Source organism: Pistacia vera, unplaced genomic scaffold (assembly GCF_008641045.1).
Source record: "Pistacia vera cultivar Batoury unplaced genomic scaffold, PisVer_v2 Contig71, whole genome shotgun sequence".
NCBI lineage: Eukaryota > Viridiplantae > Streptophyta > Magnoliopsida > Sapindales > Anacardiaceae > Pistacia > Pistacia vera.
In genome coordinates, this window is record NW_022196568.1 from 649,760 (window position 1) to 677,183 (window position 27,424).

At 36.0% G+C, this 27,424-nt stretch overlaps 4 protein-coding genes across 5 annotated transcripts; 1 reads left to right on the forward strand and 3 right to left on the reverse strand.

Annotated features, from left to right (window-relative positions):
• Window positions 1–8,982: 8,982 nt before the first annotated feature.
• Window positions 8,983–10,011, reverse strand: LOC116114354. Its single transcript, XM_031400495.1, has 2 exons — window positions 9,954–10,011; window positions 8,983–9,842 (listed from the first exon to the last, which is right to left on the reverse strand). The coding sequence occupies exons 1-2, from the start codon at window positions 10,009–10,011 to the stop codon at window positions 8,983–8,985; spliced, it is 918 nt and encodes a 305-aa protein (XP_031256355.1).
• A 3,686-nt stretch (window positions 10,012–13,697) lies between these two features.
• Window positions 13,698–14,688, reverse strand: LOC116114447. The gene is made up of 2 exons (XM_031400596.1): window positions 14,587–14,688; window positions 13,698–14,480 (listed from the first exon to the last, which is right to left on the reverse strand). The coding sequence occupies exons 1-2, from the start codon at window positions 14,671–14,673 to the stop codon at window positions 14,175–14,177; spliced, it is 393 nt and encodes a 130-aa protein (XP_031256456.1). The 5' UTR covers window positions 14,674–14,688; the 3' UTR covers window positions 13,698–14,174.
• A 6,100-nt stretch (window positions 14,689–20,788) lies between these two features.
• LOC116114355 (glycine-rich cell wall structural protein 1-like) lies at window positions 20,789–22,946 on the reverse strand. The gene is made up of 2 exons (XM_031400496.1): window positions 22,923–22,946; window positions 20,789–21,091 (listed from the first exon to the last, which is right to left on the reverse strand). The coding sequence occupies exons 1-2, from the start codon at window positions 22,944–22,946 to the stop codon at window positions 20,789–20,791; spliced, it is 327 nt and encodes a 108-aa protein (XP_031256356.1).
• Window positions 22,809–26,780, forward strand: LOC116114441 (caffeoylshikimate esterase-like). 2 transcript variants are annotated; one of them, XM_031400589.1, is made up of 9 exons: window positions 22,809–22,990; window positions 23,062–23,231; window positions 23,633–23,662; window positions 23,951–24,077; window positions 24,173–24,319; window positions 24,565–24,695; window positions 24,846–24,908; window positions 25,158–25,256; window positions 26,418–26,780. In XM_031400589.1, exons 1-9 carry the CDS (start codon window positions 22,945–22,947, stop codon window positions 26,643–26,645), a joined length of 1,041 nt encoding a protein of 346 aa, XP_031256449.1. In that variant the 5' UTR covers window positions 22,809–22,944; the 3' UTR covers window positions 26,646–26,780. The 2 variants fall into 2 exon arrangements, with proteins under 2 accessions (XP_031256449.1, XP_031256448.1); XM_031400588.1 differs by having other exon boundaries at window positions 22,810–22,990; window positions 24,771–24,908.
• Window positions 26,781–27,424: the final 644 nt, after the last annotated feature.

Consider the following 27,424-nt stretch of genomic DNA (forward strand, 5'->3'; position numbering starts at 1 on the left):
AACCAAACTCCTTATGAAGCTTGGTATGGGATCAAACCTGTTGCGGATCATTTAACGGTCTTTGGCAACACCTGTTATGTATTGGTTCCAACAATCAAGAGGAAGAAGCTGGATGACAAAGCAACTATAGGCATTTTTATTGGATATAGTAATAATTCCAAGGCTTATAGAGTGTATAATCCAGAAACCAAAAGCATTCATTTCACTAGAGATATAAGGGTTGATGAGAAAGGTGTTTGGAATTGGGAAGAGAACAAAGTTGATGAAAGAGAAAGTCCACGGCAGATTGATGTGGTTGGTGATGAAGTTGCTGAAGAAGATGGAAGTGAAACTGAAGAAGAGCTCCCGGTTAGAGGTACTCGATCATTGGCTGAGGTATATGAGAGGTGTAATTTGGCCACACTGAACCAACTGACTTCACTGAAGCAGCAAAATCTGAAGCTTGGAGGGTTGCTATGTAGGAGGAGTTAGCAATGATAAAAAAAAATCAGACCTGAAAGCTTGTAGGCAGACCAAGGGATAGAAATGTGATTCAAGTCAAGTGGATTTTCAAGAAGAAATATAATCCTGATGGTTCAGTACATAAGCACAAAGCAAGGTTGGTTGTTAAAGGATTTGTTCAACAATATGGAATTGATTTTCATGTGAAAATACATTTGCACCGATAACAAGGCTTGACACAATCAGGCTGTTACTTGCTCTTGCTACACAATTCGGATGAAAATATTTCAATTGGATGTCAAGTCTGTGTTTTTGAATGGATGGCTCAATGAAGAGATTTATGTTGAGCAACCGGATGGGTACCAGGTTCAAGGCTAAGAGAATAAAGTGTATCTTTTGAGGAATGCCTTGTATGGCCTAAAACAGGCTCCTAGAGCCTGGTATAGCAGGATCAATGAATATTTGAGTAGCTTGGGTTATTTGAGAAGTCCCAATGAACATACATTATATGTAAGAAACGTGGAGGGTGAATTGATTATTGTTTCACTATATGTTGATGATCTTCTCATCACCGACAGTAGTCCAAGTAAGATGGATGAGTTTTAAGGAAGCCATGAATCGTGAATTTGAGATGACAAATCTCAGGATAATGTCTTACTTCCTAGGTATGGAAATTAATCAAACTTCATGTGGGATATTTTTCAATCATAGGAGGTATGTTGTAGAGGTTCTTAAACGGTTTGGCATGGATAAATGCAAGCCAGTCAATACACCTCTGGTTGCTACTCAAAAATTGAGCAAAGAGGACGGGGCTGTCAAGGTGGGTGAAAGTTTATACAAAAGCTTAATAGGTTGTTTGTTGTATCTAACAACAACCAGGCCTGACTTAATGTATGTTACAAGTCTCATCTCCAGGTTAATTTATGAGTAATCCAAGTGAAAATCATTTCAGGGCAGCCAAGAGGGTGCTCAGATATATTAAAGGTAATCCTGGACTTGGTGTATGGTTTAGGAAATCTAAAAGTTTCCAGCTTGTGGAATATTCGGATAGTGACTGGGCTGGATCAATAAATGACATGAAAAGTACATCCAGCTATGTATTTTTCTTAAATTCAGGTGTTGTGTGTTGGTTGTCCAAAAGGCAGGAAACGGTAGCTCAGTCAACAGCAGAAGCAGAATACATTTCTGCTGCTACTGCTGTGAACCAAGCCATTTGGCTTAGGACGATTTTGAATGATCTTAACCAAACTCAGAGACAGCCTACTTTAATTTTCTGTGACAATCTGTCTACAGTTTCTATGGCCAAAAATCCAGTTAATCATGGTCATACAAAACATATTAAGATAAAATACCATGCAGTAATGAAGCTGTGCAAGATCATGGGGTTGAGTTGATACACTGCTGGGGAGAAGAACAGGTTGCTGATATTATGACTAAGCCATTGTCTAAAGCCAAGTTTGAATATCTTCAGTTCAGACTTGGTGTTTCCAGTAATGATATCAAGGAGGAGTGTTGAAAGGTGATATCATGCTAGAAATGAAGAAAGTTGGCAGAATTTTTGAACTGCAGTTTTACCGCCGATTGATCTCCCTCAATTCATGCAGAAGCAGTTTTTGAATCACTGTGTTGGATTGGTTCACTGACATGTTTAGGTGTATTAGGTTTGGTTAAGTGTAATTTCACTCATGCTTGTACGTGTATTAGTAGGTGCAGTAAGTTTAAATTTGAATTTTGAAATTTCATTAGTTGGAACAGTTGCTTGTTCTTTGTATATTTTTACCCTTGTTTTTTGAATTAAAAACAGAGCATTATTGCAGTCTCACGTTTCTCTTTTGTTCATCTGTTTTTCTCCTTCGTTTCCATGCAAAACCAACATTGACTGTTAAACAAAGTATGAATATTTTAGTAGGGTGAAGTTGGGGTGGACTTTGCCGCTTCCTATGATAACAATAAAATAATAAAGATCACCATAATCCCAGCAATGAAATATGAAAACTTTAAGGAAACTAAACGATTTTAGGCCATAACCATTCATTGATTGAGTTGGTCTCATCGCCCATGACAGGTATAAATAAAAGTCTAAAGAGACGAAATGATTTGAGTAGATAAGATATTTTACTAAATTTTCTGATTATTTTATGAGTCACAATATACAAAATAAATAGGCTTGATTACAGCATCAGATGATTTCTCAGCAAAGATAAGACCTTTAAGCTTGGCAGTGTGCAACTGTGTAATACCAAAGCAGGTAAGGAGAAGATGGCAGACTCCACTCCCAGTGATTCCACTCCACAAACTATAAATATCACCAACACCATACCTTCAAACACGTTCCAACCTTCCAATTTCAACTTCACTGTACCCACTACGCTTGATCTCAAAAACTATCTTTTATGGAAGACTCAGGTAACACCTTCGATCAGAGCCAATGATCTTGAGGGCCTGATTGATGGAACTAAACTAAAACCAGCTCCCTTCCTCACACCAAGTCCAGGGACAACAGAAACTGTCAACTTACCAAATCCAGATTATCTAATCTGGAAAGGGCAAAATCTGGTCCAGTTGTTGTCAAGTACAGCAGACACCCTATCAAACTTCTGTACAATCCTTCATCAACCTTCTCACCATCATCATCCTTTGAAAGTTTCAAATTTGGAACCAATTGAAGATTAACTGGTTTGCAATTCTCCATGCAGAATTTTTTTAGAACTTCATTTGCATACTTTCTTTGATTCACAAAGATGTCATCCACATCTTGATCAATTTCCATTCCAAGAAAGTAAGACATTCCACCCAAGTCAGTCATTTCAAACTCATTTTGCATGGATTTCTTGAACTCATCCACTTGAGTTTGATTGCTTCCAATTACTAGAAGATCATCCACATACAGAGAAATGATCATCACATCATCCTCAGCTTCTCTAATGTATAGATTATGTTCATTTGGACTCTTCACAAAGTCCAAGTTGAGCAGGTGGTCATTAATCCTGCTGTACCAGGCCCTTGGTGCCTGTTTTAGGCCATACAAGGCCTTCTTCAGCAAATACACATTTCCCTCTTCTCCTTGGATCACATACCCTTCAAGTTGTTCAATATAGATTTCCTTATTTAACCAACCATTCAAGAAGGCAGATTTTACATCCATTTGGTAAACTTTCCAGGAGAATTGAGTTGCCACTACAAGTAGCAGTCTGATAGTGTCATGCCGAGCAACAGAAGATAATGTTTCTAGGAAATCCACTACATATTACTGAGCAAATCCCTTAACCACAAGCCTGGCCTTATGCTTCATAATTGAGCCATTCGGATTCAGCTTTTTTTTTTTAAATCCATTTCACCTGAATCACCTTTCTATTTTCTGGTCTATCCACCAGCTTCCAGGTCTGATTTTTCTCAATCATTGCAAGCTCCTTCTTCATGGCAATCCTCCAAGATTCTGATTGTGCAGCCTCTGAATAATTTGAAGGTTCCATTTGCGCTAAGTTGCATCTGTCATACACATCAGCTAGAGTTCTAGTTCCCCTAACAGCAACCTCTTCATCTGATTCCTCCCCTGAGTCTTCTTCAATCTGATTAGCTTGAACCTCACTCAGTTGAGGTTTTGTTTCTACATCAGCTCTACACTTTTCCCAATTCCAAACTCCACTCTCATCTATTGTAACATCCTGGGACACCACCACTTTCCTTGAGTCAGGAATGTAAATTCTGTAGGCTTTGGATTGGTTGCTGTAACCAATAAACGTTCCTATCACTACCTTATCCTCCAACTTTGTCCTGTTTGCAGGTGGCACCAGGACATAGCATATGCTACCAAAAATCTTCAACTCTTCCACTGTTGGTCTGACTCCAGTCCAAGCTTCAAAAGGTGTTTGATTACTCAAGGCTTTAGTGGGAAGTCTGTTGAGTAAGTAGACACTTGTGTTTACAGCCTCTCCCCAAAAGAATTTGGTAAGATTTTTCTTAGCCATCAAGCATCTTGCCATTTCCATAACTGTCTTGTTTCTTCTCTCACAAACTCCATTCTGTTGTGGAGTATAAGGCCTACTAAATTGATGTCTAATTCCAGCTTCTATGCAAAATTTTTTCAAACTCTTGAGAAGTGTGTTCAATGCCATTATCACTTCTCAAGGTTTTAATGGATTTTCCTGTCAGGTTTTCTACTTCCAGTTTGAATTTTCTGAATACTCCAGCCACCTCACTTTTCTGCCTTAGAAAGTAAATCCAGCCCATCCTAGACCAATCATCTATGAACAATACAAAGTACTTGCTCCCATTAAGTGATAAGGTTTGCATGGGGCCACATACATCCGAGTGAACAAGTTGGAGTTTTTCAGAAGCTGTCCAGGCTTGATTCACTGGAAAGGGTTTCCTACTCATCTTGCCTAATTGACACACTTTACAGACACCTCTCGGTTGTTCTACAATAGGCAGATTTTGGACTAAATTTTTTTACTGCATTTCCCTTAGATTTCTATAATGTACATGGCCTAATCTCTTGTGCCATATTTTAGTTTCATCCTCTCTAACATTGCATGCTTTGTGTGGTGTAACTCTCCACATAATTGGAAAGCTTTTACCTACCAATTTCACTCTCATAATCTCATTTCCCTCACTATCTTGAATAATGCAGGATTGTTTTTGAAAGTGTAGTGCATAATTCTTTTCCAACATTTTTCCCACACTCAAAAGACTTTGACTTATATTAGGTGCATAAAGTAGATTTGAGATTAGTTTTGTACCTTTTGGAGTTTGAATTGCAACATCTCATTTACCTCTTGCTTCCACACATTCTCCATTTCCAACTTTAATCTTTGACCGATAAGAATGATCTATGTTCACAAAGCCGCTCAAATCTGGTGTCATGTGATGTGTGCATCCACTGTCAATCAACTAGGTATCATCACAAGCTTGGATCAAGTTGGATGAGGCCACAAACAGTTGCTCAGTCTCCTGCCCTGGTTATTGTTAATCAGCTGTTTGAGCTTGTTGTTGGGACTGCTCTCCCTTGTTTTTGCACACTCTTTCAATATGGCCAAACTGTTTGTAGGCCCTACACTGTATACCAGGTCTAAACCAGCATTTGTGCTCTGCATGTCCCTTTCTTTTGCAATGAGAACAAGCCAAAAAATTCTTCATTCCACTAGCTTTGTTCTAGTGGTTATTGGACCTTTCTTTTCCTCTCTTTTCTCCAGCAAACTTTCTGCAGTTCCCTTGTACAAACTTGCCCTTATGAGTTACTAACATTGCCCCTTCATTTGCATCCTCTAGCCTTAAGAGCCTTCTCTGCTCTTGTGCTTGCAGAGCACGGACCAGCTCAGTCAATGTGATTTGAGTCAGGTTTTTTGGGTCCTCCAAGGATGAGATCTTAGCCTCAAACCTTTCCAGCAAGCTCACCATCACCTTCTCCTCTATTCTGCTATCTAACATCTCCACTCTAGGTAATCTGATTTTGTTGACAATGTTCATCAGCCTATCAAGTATCAACATATTCCTTCACTTTCTCAACCTCCTGCATCCTTAATGTTTCAAACTCCCTTCTCAAATTTAGAACCTGCATGTTTCTTGTAGTATCACTTCCCATGAACTCTTCCCTCAATTTGTCCCATGATTCTTTGGCTGTTTCGCATGCCATAATCCTTGTGAAAACAAGGTCTGTGACAGCTGAGTGAATGTGAGAGAAGGCTCTGGGAGCCTTTGAAGCTTCCTCTTCATGCATTGGAATTTGGTCGAGAGTGGGATTTGGTCCCAGCTGAGGGGCTGTTTCTCTTCTTCTACATATTGCCAGAGTCCTTGGCCCCTCAAGTAAGCTTCATTGTAACGGACCATATATGGTAGTGTTCACCATTGAACACAGGAGGTAGAATGGAAGCTGTTGGAGTGGTCATTTGTTCAAGAAAAAACAGGTCTAATGAAAGGCTGTTTTCCGGAGAGGTAGATGAATTATTCTGGAGAAGAAAGGTTCAGAGTTTTTGCTGGAATTAACTCAGCTCTGATACCATGTTAATGTTTTTACACCGGAGATAACAAAGAAAAGAAAGAGAGCTGAATTGGAATGAAGAAAGTTATCTTTCTATTGCATTACCAAATGAGTTTACGTTACAACTAATAAAGCAAAATATTACACCGTTTGCACCAACTTTGCAGTCATATAATAACCTGAATTAATCTAAAGCCACACACTTAATACCAACTAACAACAACTATTGCAGCACATCCCTTATAATCTGGAATACATATCTACCATTACAAAATAAGTTAAACTTTGCAGCATATCAAATGGACCCCTGGCAGATTGCCTTTCAGTTTTGCCGCTAACACATATTCAAAAACACTTAGTAAACTGCTTCATTTCCAGCCAAGTATCAATGTTCAACAGTCACTCTCTCACTACTGTGTTTCGTTTGTTCATCTTCAAAAATCCAAAAACTTCCACAAAAAAACGCCTAATCACACAAAAACACAAACGAAATTCTCAATTTCACAACAATAAAAAACATATGATTCAAAAATTACGAATCCGTTTGTTTGCCGAGAAAATCCAAATTTTTCTCGAGAACCAAACGGAAAATCAAGAGATTTGAATCATCTGGTCAACAGATCTATATCCAAACCTTGTAAAACAAAAACTTTCAAGTTTCAACTACTTCATCCACTGATGGAGGAATCGAGAGCTCACCGATTGGTTATTGCCAATATAATAAGCTCAGACTTAAAGTTCCCGAGTTAAAAATTTTTAAAAGCCAGCCACTGAGGTTAATATTATTAGCTCAGAGAAGGCAATGGTTAATGTTTAAATTTTAATCGCAATTAGCAGTCTAACCAAGTTAATTTTCTCAGTATGAAACACATACACAAAAGNTCTCTAACATATAGGGTATGCTCATTTGGACTCCTTGCAAACCCCAAACTAACCAGATATTCACTAATCCTGCTGTACCAGGCCTTAGGAGCCTATTTCAGGCCATATAAGGCCTTCCTAAGGAGATACACCTTATCCTCTTGCCCTTCAACTTCATACCCTTCAGGCTGCTCTACAAAAATTTCTTCATCAAGCCACCCATTTAATAAGGTAGACTTCACATCTAGTTGGAAAATTTTCCACTTGAATTGGGCTGCAAGTGCAAGTAGAAGCCTTATTGTGTCATGCCTTGCTACAGGTACGAAAGTGTTAGAAAAATCCACTCCAATCTGCTGTGCATAACCCTTTACTATAAGCCTTGCTTTATATCAATTGACTGAGCCATCTGTATTCAATTTCTTCTTATAAATCCATTTCACCTAAATAACTTTCCTCCCAACTGGTTTGTCCACTAGTTCCCAAGTGGCATTTTTCTCAATCATGCCTAGCTCCTCTTCCATTGCTGCCCTTCACTATTTTACTCTGGCAACTTCAGAGTAGCATGTTGGCTTTATCAAAGCCATGTTACATTTCTCATAAATCTCTACCAAAGTCCTTGTGCCCCTAACTGGAGAGTCTACTTCAGAATCTGAGCTGAAATCTGAAGCTTCTTGGTTGTCTATCAGATCTCCTCTTTGCTCTAGCATTCCACTCTTATCAACTTCATTTCTTTCCCAGTTCCACAGAGAGGCTTCATCTACCTTCACATCTCGGTTTACCAGAAACCTTTTTGTCTTAGGATTATAAATCCTATGTGCTTTAGACAAGTTGATGTACCCAACCAGTATTCCAGTTTCAGCCCTCTCATCTAGTTTACTTCTCTTACCGGCTAGAATGTGTGCATAATAGATATTTCCAAACACCTTGAGGTTGCCAATGCTTGACTTTACTCCATACCAAGCCTCAAATGAAGTTTTGTTGCCAAGAGCTTTAGTTGGCAGCCTATTCAACAAATATAATGTTGTATTTATAGCTTCTGCCAAGAAACCTTTAGGAAGTTTTTTCTCAAACAGCATACACCTAGCCATCTCCATTACAGTCCTGTTTTTTCTTTCACTCACACCATTTTGTTGTGGTGTGTATGGACTGCTCAGTTGGTGCTTTATTCTAGCTCCCACACGTAGTTCTTCAAACTAGTTTGAGGTGTATTATGCACCATTATCATTCCTAATTGTTTTCAAACTTAAACCAGTTTGATTCTCCACCATTTGCTTGAATTTCTTGAACATTGCTACCACTTCACCTTTTTGCTTCAAGAAATATACCCAGCACATCCTAGAAAAGTCATCTATAAATAGGAGGAAATACCTACTGCCATTCAAGAAAAAAACTTGCATGGGTCCACATACATCCGTGTGTATGAGCTGAAGTTTTTCAGCAGCTCTCCAGGCTTGATTTGCTGGGAATGGCTATCTATTGAGTTTGCCCATTTGACAGATTTGGCACACCCCTTCTTTCTGCTCAATTTCAGGCATGTTTTGGACAAGGCTTTTCCTCTTCATCTCCTTAAGGCCAATGTAATGAAAATGGTCAAGCCTTTTGTGCCATATTTTAGTCTCATCAAATTTGGCAGACAAGGCTTTTGAAATTGATTTTCTCTATTCAATTGGAAAACTTAATTTTTCCTAACATTCTCACTCTCTTCAATTCATTACCAATACTTCAACTACAATGCATAACATATTTTGAAAATGCAAAGAGTAATTCTTTTCTAACATTTGGCCCACACTCAGCAAACTTTGATTAATTTCAGGCACATAAAGAACATTTGAAATGTATTTTGTACCTGATGGAGTTGGAATAGCAACCTCACCTCTTCCCTTGACTTCCACAAATCCTCCATTTCCAATCTTGACTCTAGATTGATAGAACTCGCCAATACTCACGAAACTTGCCAAATTTGGAGTCATGTGGTTTGTACAACCACTGTCAATCAACGAGAAATCACCACACATTTTCTGGTTTGAACATGAGGCCATAAAGACCTGCTCAGCTTCTGAACTTGGCTGTTGAATCTTCACCACCTGAGCCTGTTGCTCTCGTTGATTTCCTTTGTTTTTACATACTTTTTCTATGTGCCCGAATTGCTTGCATGACCTGCATTGTATGCCAGGTCTGAACCAGCATCTACTTTCTGAATTGTTCCTTTTTTTGTAGTGTGAGCATGGAGGAAATGATCTCATTCCACCACGTTTTCCTCCCTGATAAATACTCTTCTCTTTTCCCTTCTTCTCACCAACATACTTCTTGTCTTCCCTTTGGTATACTCTTCCTTTCTGACTTGCAACCATGGCTACATCATGTGAATCTTCTTGCCTCGGTAGCCCTCTTTGCTCTTGAGCTTGAAGTGAATGGACAAGTTCAGCCAAGCTGATCTGGGACAGATTTTTAGAGTCTTCCAGGGATGAAATTTTTGCTTCAAATCTTTCAGGCAAACTGATCAGGACCTTCTCCACTATCCTCTTATTAGTCAGCTCTTCTCCAAGCAACTTAATTTTATTTACTACATTAATAAGCATATCCACATACTCCTTAACAGACTCGGCCTCCTACATCTTAAGCACCTCAAATTCTCTTCTTAAATTTAAGACTTGCATATTGCAAGTCTAGCTACTTCGTCCAAACTCCTCCTTGAGGATGTCCCAAGCTCCTTTGGGGGTCTTACACGCCATGATTCTGGAGAAGACTTGGTCAATGATAGCCGAGTGTATACATGACAAAGCCGTTGGAGCTTTGGCTAACTCTTATTCATGGATTCTCATCTGGTTCAGCGTTGGGTTTGGTCCAAGCTGAGGAACTTGCCTCTCCTCCTCCACATATTACCACAAACCATGGCCTCTCAAGTAGGTTTTCATCTTGACAGCCTAAACATGGAACTAATCACCATTGAAGATAGGTGGAGAAAATGGAGTTGGGTTTGACGCCATGAGGAAGCTCAGGTATGGTGGTTTTTTGGTCCTGAAAGATCAAGGATGGTTCTGATACCAATTGTAGGTTTTTGAGTTTGGTTATGCTAAGAGAAAGAAGGTTAACATGCATTAAAGAGGGAGTTGAAAAGAGAGAAACTTCAGCATGTATATGCTCTGTTTTCGTTCATTGAACAGGGGAATATAAACACAAAATTCTTCACTGTTACAACAACTCTTGGAGTGAGAACTTTTTGCAAATACAAGGCACTCGAAACAACTCTAACTAATACTAATTTACAATGTCATATAATGGCCTTAATCACCGGTTGTCATCACCTAAAAACATCACATAATAATTTCAAAAAACCAACCAAATACAACATTTGAGAGACAGCCTTTAACATACTCAAACTTGGCGCCAAAATACAAACTTGAACAGCAAACCAGTTTCTAGCAAAATATTACATACTTTAACAGATTGATGTGTAATATTAAAAAAAATTGTACTTGATCCACAATTGTAGAGAGATGAATAAAGAAAATATCTTTCTTCCTTATAGCCTTACTGTCTTGACACCCATAAATTATGGTTTTAAGCATAGAATATGCATTGTTTTTAAACATATTTAACACCCACCCATATTGATTTAATGAATATATTAAGTCTCAGACTCAGAGATATATAAGCTCACAGCAGCATCAAACATTTAGAAAAACCTACCGCTAAACATCTTATTCCAAGATATGCATTTCAAGAAACTAGTCCACTCCTTGATTACTCATCGATCCCCATTCACGAAATTTAATCTTCCATTTGCATTAATCAGTCATTCCGTTCAGTCTATAACGTTCTGGCTTTCCATGTCCATCGCATCATCACATCAGACTTCTTTCAATTGAGCTAAGAACAGAGAGAGCTTTTTATTCAATTTCAATATTTGCTGTACTAAATTACAATAATTAAGTCTTCTTTAATAGCTTCTAGTTTACAGTTTTAACAACCTGCCTTAACTTCCGCAACTCACACAATAAACAATATAACTTGCTGAGTCAGAGTCAGCTTCTTCTCTTCACGTGTCCATCAGCTGAACTTCACATGGCCAGTTAAACTTCTGCTCACTTGGCTGAACGACTACTGCATGTTTGATACTCTAACAATGAGATTTTTACATGGACACCCCTGGGGTTTAGTGAAAGAACAACGACACTTATAGGTTTCAGAATGAAACACACTAACACCCTTTTAATTGATAATGTGGTGAAAAGGAAGTGTCGTAAGGGTAAAATGGACAACACTATAGAAGAAAGTTTTATTTCCCAAATGGCTTATCCAATTGTCAAAGTTTAATATACTTAGATTAGATCCTTTAATATATATATAATATTTTGATCATGTGAGAAATATCATATATTAGACTCTTTTTATTGTAAGAGAAAAGACAGCCACTTTATTGAAAATGGGAACCCACCGAAAATTTGAAATAAATTTAACTAAAATAGTTTCATCTTTTATAGTAATTGATAATTTTAATCCCACTTTATTTATGTTAACCTCACAAAAATCTCTTCTTTTATCTTTCTTAATTTTTGTTATTTTGCTTAGAAATCTCTTCTTTTATCTTTCTTAATTGATAGAATATCATGAGCTATGAGTTTTTGTTGAATTTAATAAAAGGGTTTGAAATTGTAACACTGAATAATAGATTCCTCTTTTTGACCCTACTGACTAAAAATTCTAGCTACATCCCTGGGTGTAGTTGTTTTATTTCGAAAGTTAAAGGATGTAAGTGTTCCATTTAGAAACCTCTTGAGTCAAGTAAGTTTCTTTCATATTCCCCTAACATATATTATCACTCAGTATTTTGGAAACTTCAAAGTTTCAAATGCATGGGCTAAAAAATTAAACTGCAACTTGGGCTTACAAGTATGTATTGATCTCGGCCCATCAAGTGAGCCAGTCTCGACACTTCGTAACCAGCTTTTGTTACTAAGGAAATTACAAGAAAGTGTAGAGTAATTTGTGCTATCAATTATTGCCAATAAGCTGTTTGATTTTTGTTTGAGCTGACTGGCTCAACATCAAAAATAGATGGTGTAAGAAATTTCAGCTTCTCAAAACGAAGATGCCGTCCACGGCTCCACGCCTAGTCGAATATTCTCTCAAGTGCTGAGTATATCTAGTCCATAAACATCTAAATGTCAGGCTATCAGCAACAAGACACCTAAACCAACAAAGAATAATAGCGAATTGGTAAGGAAGTAACAACTTTTTCCCCAAAATAATGGCTTAGTGACATTTTTCATCCAAAAAATTTCAAAATACAACTTTATTACCCACTGCATAAATCCATTAGTAAATTTCGTTGTGAAGAAGTGCAAGATGGTCAATTAACATTTTGTATCAAAAATCAAATTTTAAAATTCCACTTTGCTGAGAAAACAATGAACGAGGAAAGAGGGCGACGATTCACAGCCGACGATTAGTGAGTAACCAAGTGTCAGGGTTTAAGGGGTTTTAAAGATGGGAGGTCGGAGGTTGAAAGATGGGAGAAGGCTGGTTGGGACAAATGGTCGAGCAAGTGGGGTGGTGTTGTCTGATGAGGTTTGGGTTTTGGTTAGAGCAAATTGTCGAGTAGGTGGTGTGCGCCTAGGTTCAGAAGTTGCGTGGAAGGTTAGGGATGGGAAAAATTAGAAAATTCACCTGTAAACTCAACCAATTCAACACTTCTCAATACACACAACAATCTCCCACCAATCTCCTTGTCAAACCAATTCCACAAACAACTTTTGATGTCACAAAATGCGACTATCACGCCGCGACAAGTGCGGTTAACAAATGACAAACGACGACTAGAGACTATCGATGGGTGGATGAGTTTTGTTGATGAGAGGATAAGTGTTCCAATGGTGATGGTAGGGGTGATTTCTACTGGCGAAATCGACCGAAATCTAGCTTTGAAGATGGGAAAGCATGCTAAAAGGACAATGGTCGTTGATTGGCTATTGGAGGGTGCACCGGTGCGGGAGTGAGAGGGGTTTTGCTGTGGCCGTGTGGGTGATGTGAGAAGTCTAATGGAAGTTTCAAAAGGTTGTGATGGTGCTGGAATCAGGCCTAATCCGACAAGTGATAGTTTTGGCCACAATGGAGGCTAAGAAGAGAATAAGAGAGTGATATTTTCGTCTTTACAATTAATATCATGATATTTAACGAAAATTATTAACGAAACTCAGCGTTGGCGTAATAAAATTATATTTTGAAACTTTTTGGGTGAGAAATGCAGTTGTGAGACTATCAAAGACATAGGGAAGTACAAGCAAAAACATATCATCTTCCTAACAAAACATTGGGCAATGGAAAATAAAAGTGTATCAAATCCATGTTAGGCAAACGAAGAATTCCATATAATCAACACTTACAATTGTAATATTTTTATCTGAAAGGGGTATGAAACAAGAAAAAGCAACTCTCTTCATTTATGTATATGTAACAAAATAGCAGGAAGAGGGAAAAAGATATAACCAAACCAGGCCATTAACAATTGCCAAAATACATTTACAGGATCAATGACCAAATTTCAATCACCCACAGACTCTATACAAATTCTTTCCATGGTGATCGTTCACAAAACAAATGAAAAGACCCTCCCAATACTAATCACTTTTATCATATATTACATATAGCACCATGCTCTCCAAAATATTCAAGTCACAAGGTTTGCCGTTCAATCGGAAATACTTACAGAGACATTAGCAATGAGATAGATCACTGGCGAAAAAACCACATACCGATTTATATACACTACTTAACACATCATCTTAATTCTCTCCAAAAATATTCAAAACTCCCTCTTCTTGTTAGGTCTGCTGCTCTTGTGAATTATGTTGACATTCAGCTTCCTTCTATGTACAGTTTCTTTTATGGAAATCTAGGCCATAGCAGGGATGCTGGAATTCTGGCGATCCCTGTTAAGGCAATCAAATCCTTCTACTCTAACAGTTGCTGGTTTAAGCCCGAACTTCATTCTAGTACATCCAGCCTTACGTGCTGATGATGAAGGTGATGGTAAACCAGACGGGGATGGTACTACTGGCACTTGCAATGGTGTGAGTTTTTCATCTCCAAATAGAGCATCTTGAATCAAAGGGTTGGCAGCCCTACTTGGAGGAGACCCACTAAAATACGGGGGCGAAGATGCTACCTGGGATGCTGTTTGTTCCACGCCATAACCCTCCTATAGAAAATCAAAACATAAAATATTTATAGACTTAGTCATACATCTAACAAATGAAAAACTAATCCTTCCACGTGATAAAATCTTAACAATTAATTAAGCTTACCTTCATGAGAATGATGTCTAGAAGCTCTGCCGCGGCGTTTGAATCAGACACCCCAACTGGATGACTGGAATGAAATGACGATTTCATTAAAACTGAAACTTCTAAATAAATAAAAACAAAGTTTAAAAGGAAAGAAGAGAGAGCGAAAGAAAAATTTACCTCAATTGCCATCTAAAGGGCCTAGTACAATTACTCGCCAAAATCCCAACTCGTCGTGGCTTCGGACAAACAACAGACTCCCTCTGATCAGAGAATTCAAAACCGCGCGTCTCCTCACGCGCGCCAAAGGCGTTCTTCTGATGATACAATTGATTCATCTTCAAAAATCCGAAAACTTCGACAGAAAAACGCCTAATCACACAAAAACACAATCGAAATTCTCAATTTCACAACAATAAAGAACATATGATTCAAAAATTACAAATCCGTTCTTTTGCCGAGAAAATCCAGAATTTTCTCGAGAACCAAACGGAAAATCAAGAGATTTGAATCATCCGGTCAACAGATCTAGATCCGAACCTTGTAAAACAAAAACTTTCAAGTTTTCAACTACTTCATCCACTGTCTCAACTACAAAAAACAAAAACTCTCGAAAAACCGAAAAGATCACCGAAACTTTCAAATTTTCAGAGCACGTGTATCCACCATAAGATTTCGAATTTAAAGATGATAAAAACACAGTCAAAACGCGTAATAGATAAAGACGAAAAAACTAATGATGAAATATAACTGAAAACACAGCTATTAATCACCAGATCTGTCTTATGACTCGCTAGGGTTTGTGAAAATGTTTTGACTGGGAAGTTGAAACAGAAAAATAAAAATTGAACGGTGGACGAAGGCTGTACAAGGACCAGATCTAAAATATCTAAAATTAGAAGTGAAATAAAAACGCCGCGTTTTACCTGAACCCTCCGAGAGAAGATCGTTGAAGTTGTAATGAGTGTGCCACCGAGGAGGGGAGAGGAACGAGAATTACTTCGCCAGGAATTTATAGTGGTGCTTTTGTTTGTAATTTCCGGCTAACGGTGTCGTTTTTGCATTTAGTGGACTGATTGGCTTTGGCTGTTTAATGAAGTTCATTGTATGGATCTAAATTAATGACGTGTAATCTTGATGATTATTAAAGATAATTATATCAAGATTATATGAATTTTATCAAGTTTTGAGATGATCAGATACTATATATTTTCATATCACTTTTTAATTTTATCAATTTTGTAAAAGTGTAAAAAAGTAAATTATAAAAAAAAACAAATTATCTAATATTTCTTTATTCATCCAAACTTGTTTAAGAATTTTTTTTTTTTAATTAAGGTGTTCGAGTCAATTTATACGCACCTCGACTAAATCATGGCTTTTATTATTACTTCAATTATATAACATTAAAAATATATTAAATATAACACATAAATTGGAAAATACTATTTTCATCAGCTAATTATGAAATTTTTTCATTAATAAATATGGTGATTTAGTATTTCTCCATGTTATATTTATAAAATCAATTATTGTATTAATCACTCTAATTTAAGTATCCATTATGTGTTGGTTATCCAAATCACTATATAATCGTCTAGTAATTTGATAATTTTAGGCTCCATGTTGATCTTTATAAATCTCATTGAAAATAACACAACATGGTGACCTTATCTAATATAATTCATCAACTATTTGCCTTGTAAAACAAGTAGGAAATCATATATTCCTAATTATCCCTTTCATATATAACTATATAAGAAAACAAATTGGAAAGTTTATTAAGGCAAGTACCATTGCCTAATCACTCAATTAAGCAAAAGAGTCAAATTTATTCATTTTATAACTAATATTTTATTGTTTCACATTTATTTAACCATTAATTCATAACCACCAATCCAAATATTTAGTAAAGGTTTTAATTTGCAATTGCAAACCAAAGTAATACAACTTATAAATGCCAAAAATAGTAATATCATATGAATTGGTATTATCTTAGTATCGTGATAATTATTTTTGATTTATTCCATTTATTTTAGTAATATCGGTTAACATAAATTTTTTTCACAATTATTAAGAAAGTGTTATAAACATTTAGAATAATTAAAAACCTATGATACATTATTAAAATCTTTATGAAAGTATCGAAAACTCACTAATAAATATTTTAACACTTTTCGACAATGTAAATATTTTGAGAGTAAACGCTTTTTTCTACCAAAATAATAATTTAATAACACTTTCTCACGACTTCTAAAATATCACTTTATTACTGAAATTTATATTTCAACGGCAAACAAAGAGCAAACTCGATTCAAACAGTTAGGGTTTTTCAAGAGGAGAGGTCGATGAGTCTATTGGTGGTAGAATGTTGGATTTTAGTGATTGAGATTGATCGAAATTTGACTTAGGAGGGGCGGCTATGCAAACCCTAATTACTCGATTTTCGATAATTAGAGAAGTCAACGAGAGTAAGGTTTGAAGGGTTTTAGTGAGTGATGATCAAGGAAGAGAATGATGGTTATGTGGGGTCACAACAATGTCAAAATCGAAACGGAATATAAATTTAGATAGTAAAATGATATTTTAAAATCTGTGGATGAAAAAGTGTCATTACACCATTATTTGAGTGGAAAAAAGTACTCATATTTTAAATATTAATTGAAATCACATGATACATAAAACAAAAGAGTAAATGACTATTTCCCACCCAAATAATGACTTAATGATACTTTCTCACCCATAGGCTTTTAAAATACAATTTTATTACCCAAATCTATATTCTGTTTCCGATTTTGGCATCGTTGCACCCCTACATCACCACCATTCTTTTTCTTGACCATCACTCACCAAAACTCCTCAAACTCTATTTCTGCCGACTCCGCTAATTGCCAACAATCGAGCGATTAGGGTTTGTGTAGCCACATCTCCCAAGTCAAAATTCTGATTAATCTCAATCACCAAAATCTAACATTCCACCATTAAAAGACTTCTAGACCTCCCTTCTTCAAAAGCTCCAACAGTTTGGACCAAATTTGCTCTCTGTTCATCACAAGAGTATAAATTTAAGTAGTAAAATAGTATTTTAAAAATTTATGGGTGAAAAAATATTATTAAATCATTATTTGGCTGAGAAAAAGCCGTTAACTCTAAAACAAAACCTAATTATCCAGGATGCACAATTAAATTAAATAAAAATATGAAACAGATTTTTTTATTAATTAACCCATAATTTACATACTATTTAGAGATATTTATGAATTTTGTAAGTTTTCTTTATCTATACGAATACGGAATACCATATTTCGTAGAATACAAGAAACTTTTGAAAAAATAGTTTTAATATTTAAAAATAAATTTGATTTGATGTGAAATGAAAGCGCGGTCAGAGGAGCCTTTGACTTTGACTGAACAAATTGAGATTCAGATCCACCGTAGGCTTAACTGGCTTCCATCAGTTTTCCAACTCATAAAATCTGACTTTTTCTTATTTTTCAACCATTTTTTCGATCACTTCAAGAACGTTTCATTTCTTTATTTGTCTATTTCCATTATTTTATTCTTAAAAATAAATATCACGCAAAACTTATTTCCGTGCGCTAATCACGCATTGGTTCCCAGGATGCGTGTTAAAGTTATTCTCCCCGCGTGGTTCCTGCCCTCCACCTCCTGATTTTGACACGTGTATATTGAACTCCTCGCTCGTGACTTGACCGCTTTTGGTAATAAAGTCACCCACGTGCTACACGTTTTTTTTGTAATAATGCGGTAACTATTGCGTAACAGCTTTTGTGGTCTCCATGAAAATCCAGCGGCCTGTGCCCGTAGTGTAGTTAGTTACGTGGGCTTTTGAAGCCCAACCAAATCAATTAACATCGGATTAATTTGATTTTAATTTAGAAAATTTTAGAGTAAATAATTATAATAACTAACAATTCTAACAACAGTAATTAATAAAGAAATGGATAAATGGTAAACTGTTGCATCGGAGTTCGCGTAGAAGTTATAAGAAAAAATTAATTAATTTATCTTTATTAAATAATAAAATACAATAGCAGTCGGATATGTGATTTGACATATTTTAAAAACAAGATAAGAATATTCAACATACTCAAGCTAGTTGGAGAGTCCAATTGGTAAAGAAGATGCCCAATTGGTGTGAGTGTGACATCAACTATTATAGCAAGCGTTTTCTGAGACTTTCTTGGATGCAGGAACGGAGCCACTGATGGGTGAGTGAGGGCTCATGCTCCACTGAACTTGGAAAACTCTCAATTATACCCTTATACTCTATGTTTTAACATTAATATCCCTTTACTTTATTTAATCAAAATCTAAGGATTATCACCACTTTTATTTTATTTTTTGTTTTTCTAAAATATCAAATAAACTTTAATTTGTTTCTTTTGTTAACAATCAAATACATAAAATAAGTACAAAATTGTTTTGTATACAAATACTTATTAACTAAACTTAATGAATTAAAAAGTATTTTTTTTTTTATACATGATAATATTTGAAATAGACCTGGGCATTTGGGACCGGTCTCAAAAAATGGGCCCAAAAAACTAGTTCTAAGACCAATCCTTAGGAGGTTTGTTCCCAAACCAGGACCAAGCTCATGGAGGAGGGATCGGTCTCTAGATCGAGCCCTCCTCTAGGGCCCGAGCCCAAACCCCTTTGCAATTTTTCAAAAAAGTCCCTTGAAAAATATTAAAAAACCTTCTATAAATTTTGAAATTGACAAAAAATATAAGAGTTAAATTGATATTTTACAAGATTTATTAGGGAGCCGAAATAAATTTTCTAGGCCCCTAAAAATTCATAAACGCCCTACATAATTTTATTTGGCCTATTAAACATAAAAAAAGTTGAGGGTAGAAATAAAATTTTCTGGCCTATAAGATCGGTCCGGGCCTGAAATTTCTTATGGGCCTAGGACCGGTCCTAGGCCCATGAGTGACAGGTCCCAATCAGGCCCAAACCCGGACTCGGTTGGAATTGGTGTAATTTGAAATTTTTTCACTTACTCCCACTGAGATGAAATCTTGATTTCGTCACTGCATGGATGTAATGTATGATTTGCATCTTTTGCTCATTTTATAAGGATTCTCTAAATTTAATATAATTCTCACTGGATTTTATTTCAATTTTTCTTTATTTTTTCTTAAACCAAATATTTATATTTCATTAATATAAGAAGATTGAATATTATATATACAAAAATTTTATATAAACTTTTGTATTACATTTTTATTGTCATATCATTCACACCTGCTAAATGATATCACGTTTGTTTGCTTACACTTTTTTTTTTTTTTTTTTTTTTTCCGATTTGTAAATAGATAAAGTTTGTATAAAAAACTTTAAAGGTATAACAATGTTGAAGCAAAAATTTGTACTAACCAAAGAATCACATAGGATGCATGCGTGATCTCATTGGATTAACAATAGATCGATGTGTTGATGAATGTACATAAATCAATATAAAACACAAAAGAACAAGGAGATTTTTTTAAGTGGTTCGATTACTCGTAATGCAAAGCTTACACTCACTGTTATATTATTGAATATATTGAAACAGTGATTTGATTTACAAGGAGTTTGCAATTGGTTTTCAGGGAGTTTTTCTCTCTTTAGGAACAAATTACAATTAGGTTTATATAGTGTCAATTATACGGTTGAATTGAAGATGGACTCAAATCCGATAAAACTGGAGAGTTACATGATCTTTTACATTGATTATGAGATTCATATCATGAGATATCTATATATCAAAAGGGAATGTATATGTTATGGATTTCCCGCACAACAAACAATATTCCAATATGAATATCAATAGATTGTGATAATTTTTCTTTTTATAAATAACTTGCAAATCACATTTTCTCTTTATAATCAAATTACATAAATATAATCATTAATAAATTAGGAGTACTATTTCACATGTAAGTTATAATCATAAAAATGTAACTGATTGTCTTAAATGTTGACGTTGACAATTCTTGAATTGAACGAATGCTTGTGTTCTCGAGAGTCGAGACTCGCTTTTTGTAACAACCAATCTTTCATACCATCCTTAATTAATAAAAAAAGAGTAGACGATATGCTCATGTTCCCACCCGTGGTTTAGCAAAATGCAAGTTAGTACCATTATTTTCGTTTATTCTAGATTTTCATTCTTGTTTCATTTATTTTAATAGTAATAGATTAAAATGGTTATTTACTCCGACTCCACCCCACCACCATCACCTCCTCCTACAGCACGACCACCAACACCACCTCTTCCAACACCAAAGCCTTCATCGTGGCTAGAAGAACTATTAAGTCCACCTCCTCTTTCTACTCTACCACCACCATCATCAATATCACCTCCAACCCCGCCACCAACACCATCCCCAACTCCAAAGCCTCCTCCTTTACCTAAACCACCTCCAACATCTCCTCCCCCAACACCACCAAAGCCTCCACCTCTACCTACTACCTCCTCTACCACCTCCGGCTCAAACCAAATCTCACATTCCCACTACATAACACTAGAGAAACCCCTTTCTCGATCATAAAGCAAAGCCGAAAGGCTTTTACAAAAAAAAAAAAAAAGAACTTGGCCTCCACCCTTTTTCTTGATCTTCCAATTGGAATTTTGCAACACAAAAAAAAAAAAAAAAAAAAAAAAAAAAAAAAAATCACACTCCCAAACAAACCAATTAGAATTCAAATTCGACCAAACTCCAATTCAATAAACAAACAATTCAATCAAACTTCAATTCAATCAAAAACCAAAGAAATGCGTGGCGCACGATTTGGTGTGTGATAGACGGCAGGGTTCGGTTGTTATGCTTGATGGTGGCGGATTGCATCAATGTAAAGTTGCAGTGTGGAGTCACGCGACACTGCGATAGAGAGAAGACTTGGGCGACGATAGATGGTGTCGGGGTTTTGATAGGGATGGCGAGGGGAAGCAGCTAGTGGTGTTAGGTGGGGTGATCAACGTTGGGGGCTGGCCAGGTGGTTGCGCTCTGGCTGGAGGCGACCACCTGGTCTGAGGCACCTCGACGACTTTCACACTTTGATCGGGCTGTTCAGGCCTTAGTCATCATCTAGGGACCCTTACCTTTGATCGAGCTACTCAGGCCTTAGTCATCATCCGGGGACCCTCACCTTTGTTCGCCAATGTGAATGGCCAAAGTGGCCTGAGAGGTTGTGACAACGCTAGGGAGTAGAAACCAGGAAGATGTAAGGAATTTTTATTTATTTATTTTCATGGGTTTAGGGTAATTTATCTCTAAAATTTGGCATTTTAGAGTTAAAAGAAAGGGGCATTATTGTGATTTCATTAATTTATTATGAGTATATAAAATGAATACGAGGGCATTCTCGGTTTTTTACATGTCCACTCAATTTTTTATTGCTAAATAATTAGAAGTCAAAAGGTTCAAGGGTAGTTCAGTAATTGCAATCTCTACACATGTATCAGAACCCAACAGTGGCTAACAGTGTTACTTTAAGAGTGGAAATTTGAAATAAATTAAACCAAGGGTATCAACTTGTCATTTTATTGAACCATGGGTGGGAACATGTCGTTTACTTTTAATTTAAGTTATGAACCATGTCGTTTACTTTTAATTTAAGTTATGAAATTCTTTTTATATTTATGTCCATTATCATCAAGAAAGTGATAAACGTCGCATAATCACCCTCTCAAAAATTAACATCTTTTTGTATAAGAATTTTTTTTTAATGATTCTTCATTTCTGCAACTAATTAGAACAATACTATCGTTAAATTGAGGCTGAACGACTTACACCTACTCAAAGTTTGTCGTAAAGACAATGTAGTATCCAAAAAGTATAGAAATAACAATTACCCACTTTCCATAAGATTTTGTTATTGAAATCCGTTAGAAGAAGGATAATATATTAAATTTTCATTTAGAGAAAAATCTTACAATTTAATTCTTGTATCTATTTTTAATATAAATTTTCATTATTCTATTTTATAATTAATTTATTATTTTATGATACTTCAGGGAACAGAAATATTAAAAATATTTTAGGGTATAATAATAATATTGTATTTTTGCAGATCCCTAATTGGTGGTCGTGCCCGGATGTTACGTGTCCACTTACAGATCAGCAGTCACCGACATCTCTACTCAATCGAATCCCACCACCCGACCCGTCACGCTGTGTTTGGAATCTTTGAATCCGTCTAGAAAAGAAAGTGACGTGTTCCACTTCATCTCGCCATCAAATTAATCAAAGAGAATCGTTTTTCTGATTTGAAACTGAAGCAACCTTCCCACTCGCCCGTTAGCCATTTAGTATCTGTCAACGACCACATGAAAAAAAAAAAACCTGATATAATGTTATCCCAAACATGGTCTTAAACTCTGCTAAACTCTTCAGGCTTCACCCTTTTGCTGGTACTTCGATTACCCAGAAACCAAACGCCTCCGTTTTTCTCGGTTTTTATTTTATTATTTTGTTTTTGAAGGGCTGGTTGGGTTGAGAGATAAGAGGAGAATAATGGGAGCTACAGTGAAAGGTATAAGTGATGAGTTGCGAAGGATTTTGAATGCCAACATGGACCAGGCGCCTGCTAGACAACGGGCTCGTGAGGCTTTTAAGGATATTCAACTTAATATTGACCATATTTTGTTTAAGGTAGTGTTCTTTGAATAATTGAGTATTTGATTAAAAGAAAAGAGCGTATTTGATGAATTAGACAATTTATAAAATTGCTTGGATGACTTGATTTTTTTTTTTTTTTTTTTTTTTCCTAGAATTAGACTTTTGTTATCGAGTCTCTTAGAAAAGACATAAATTTGAGTGGTTATGGTTATGCAATATGTAATAAGTGTGCTTTTACTAAATGTTATGAGAGAGCTTGATAGGGTTATTGGGGATATTAAGGTTGACAAAGAAAAGTTTTTTCTTTTTTTTTTTTCAGTGGTCTTGATGATTTTGGTTTTATTTTAGAAGGATGGTACATGTTGTTCAAATGACATTTGTTTGTTCAATGTTTTCAGAGTAACATTGTTGATTTTTTGTTGACTATTTTGCAGACCCCGGTTGATGGATTGAAAATGAAGGAGGTGAGAACCTTAGAACTAAGTTTTATTATTTCCTGTTTACATTTTTTGTTTTTTAGCTATTGCCTCCATAAATCGGTTTATAAACTTCAGCATCTTGAAAGTGTTTGACTATCCCATTGCTCTTTGTTTTCCTTCTTAGTTCTTAAAAAAGGCAGTCATTGGTGATGCCAACTAAGTTATAAACAAATGTATTGGCCTACCTTTTTTTTGTTTCTCTGTGTGTGTTTTAAAGTTTTGCTATAGTCTTCTTGTAACTAATAATGGGTCGCTTGATATTCTGTGGCATAGTCGTATGAGGTGAATTCTAGAGGACTGAAAATTTTCTCAAAGAGTTGGCTTCCGGAGACCTCTCAACCCAAAGCAGTGGTGTGTTTTTGTCATGGTTATGGAGACACTTGCACATTTTTCTTTGAAGGCATGTAGTCAGAGCAAGAATTAGCATTTTTTCTGTTTGTAGTCTTGGGCTTCTTGTGATAATTGAAGCCTAATTGTTTTGTGGCATCTTTGTAGGAATTGCAAGGAAGTTGGCATCATCTGGATATGGAGTCTTTGCAATGGATTACCCAGGATTTGGTCTTTCAGAAGGTCTTCATGGCTATATTCCCAGCTTTGATAGGCTTGTTGATGATGTCGTTGAGCATTATTCCAAAGTCAAAGGTACCTTTATGCTGTTACCTTTGAATCCTTTTGCTTTATCTTCAATGGTCATGAAATTTTTTCTTGGGAGTAGAACTCCATTTGCTGATTTGTACTCTTCTTTTTTGTTAGCAATTAGATTAATTCATGTACTCAATTGTTTAATTTGTTATTGAATGAGTTTTCTTGGTAGAATCTTAACAAGATACAATTGTTTCCTCATTGGCCTGTTTTTGATGTTTATATTTGCATGATTTGCAATGTAGAGAACCCTGAGTATCGTGCTCTGCCAAGTTTCCTCTTTGGACAGTCTTTGGGTGGAGCCGTAGCGCTGAAGGTGCACCTGAAACAACCTAATGCATGGAGCGGTGCTGTGCTCGTTGCACCTATGTGCAAAGTATTTTCTTGAATCCAGTTACCCTAGACACCCTGTTAGTTATATTTTCTCATGTTAACTCAAATTTTGGTGTAGATTGCAGATGAAATGGTTCCTCCATTTTTAGTAAAACAATTGCTGATTGTTATAGCTTATCTTCTTCCAAAGCAGAAGTTGGTTCCACAAAAGAATTTGGCTGAGGCAGCATTTAGAGATTTGAGGAAGAGAGAGATGGTTTGTCTCTTCACTTAAACAGATTATTTCAAGGATTACTATTATAGCACGTGTTATTTCTGGCTTTGTAGCAAATAAAATGGTTGGAGCCATAGAATTCGTATGTCATGCTGTAACAGTCTTTTTTTTTTTCCTCTCCCTACTGCATTTTTTTAACCCTTTCTGCAATCCACTTGTCGATTATAGACTCAGTATTTTTTTCTGCTGAATGAGTGGCTCATATACTTCTGTTCTTTTCTCTGGATGCAGACATCTTATAATGTTATTGCTTACAAGGATAAACCACGCTTGCAGAGTGCTTTGGAGTTGCTCAGAACTACTCAAGAGATAGAACATCAGTTGGAAAAGGTAAGCTAATTTTGGTCTTTTACAAAATTATGTGAAATTTCATATAATTCCCCCTTTTTGGCTTGGAATGCAGTAAGCTTGCTTGCTTCTCAAACCTTTATTTCTTGGACATAGGTTATGAGGTGTTCCCTCATCTTTCTTTCAGCTAACATAGGCAATAGGGGTCGTCAGTCAACTTTTCATGAGCATGTCTAGTTAGTTGGAATTTATTATAACTTTTGAGTCACTGTTAATGAGGTCCCTCGTATGTTAGCATAACTGACAACCTCAATAGGTTTTGATTTGGTCATGAGAGAGAAAAACAGAAGTACACATTTGTCAAATACACTCCTATTAATCAATTCCTGTAAGATATATTAGAAGATTATGGCTGGTGAGAGCAATGGACAATAGTATGCAAAAAACCTGTAATATGACGCCTCATATTACTCTGTAAATGATAGAACATATTATGCCATGATTCAAGCTGCCTTCCACCAACATAATTTTTTTTGCCAAAGATCCTTGTTCAAGCTCCTTCAATAAATTTAAGCTTGATTGTCTTAATTACCTTGGTTTGATAACCTTACATTCTGATTGACTTTCAACAAACCTGCATCTTTTTTTTTCTTGGAAAATCCAAAAATGGATCCCAAATTGATGATTTGATATGAGCTTTGATCACAACGGTAACTTTGCCAATATGAGCATACTGGTGATCACTAGCTCCTATGATTTGAAGCCACATTAGTTCTTTGACCCTTGGTCCAATTATTCTTGCATTAATCTCCAGGAGAAAAAATTGTTCTGTTGTATCAAACAAAATGTGCTTATTAATATCCCTTGGAAAAACTTGTTCGATCATCTTATCAAAGAAAATGTGCTAATTAATGTTCACAGTCAATATCCCTTGGAAAAAAATTGTACTATCATCATATCAAACAAAATGCTGCAGCCTACAGTCTATAACCAACCAGAGATGGTTGAATCAGTACACATCAATAACACCACTCTAATGCTACCAATTGTGTTCATCTCTCTCTCACACACACACACACACACGCACGCACACACACACACACACACACACACACACACATATATATATATATATATATATTATTTCGTGAACAAGCTTGAGCTCATTTTTGAATAAGTTGTGTTGGGTAACTGGCATTGCAGGTGTCTCTGCCATTATTAATCTTGCATGGTGAGGCTGATATCGTGACCGACCCATCTGTGAGCAAAGCCTTGTATGAGAAAGCAAGCCATAAGGACAAGAAGTTCATTCTTTATAAGGATGCATATCATTCTCTTTTGGAGGGTGAGCCGGATGACATGATTATTAGAGTTTTTAGTGATATCATTTCTTGGCTTGATGATCACAGCAACAAAAGCACTGCCTCTTGATATCTCTCTGTCTGTCTGTCTGTCATAGCAAAAATAGAAGAAGAAAAAAAAGAAAGAAAGAGTGTTATTGAATTTGTATAGATACAACTGTCTGGTACAGTAACAGTACATTTAATAATATTCATAATTCAGTTAGATTACTTGCTTTTCATAAGCTACTTCTCTCAAATAGCATGTAATGAGAATCATGGAGCAACTAGGTCATTTTCCTGTCTTGCATGTAGCTCTCATTGGGGGAATTGGTTATTAAATATTTTGGGAAATAACATTTTCATCCTTGATGTCTCGGACAGTTTTTCTTTTGTCCAGTAGTTTTCAAAAGTGACATTTTCATCCTATACTTTTAAATTAAAACTATTTTATAGAATAGAATAATATCACTAAATTTTGGGATGACAAAGTTATTTCCCCATATAACTAGTGAAAGATCTGGCATAACAAAAGGCCAGCCCAATGTGGCTCGATTAACTTTTGGGTAGGAGGTTTTTTAATTTTTTTTATTATCTTTAATTGGAAAATAAAATTGATATTTATTTGTATTCTTGTAAGTTAGAACTAGAAAGGCCCTACCTGAGTTTTGGCTGTGTCCAATTTGTTGCAAGTGGCAAAGATAAGGGTAAAAGATAAACTGGACAAGCCGACAAGGGGATAAGGTTGCAATATCAACAGATTATGAGGGACCTTTAGTATTTTAAACTTGAGTGATACAATGTTAATACTGTATTTCCTTTTAGCTCTTTAAGTTTCAAAGGCCTTAAATTATACTTTCATTTAGTCCC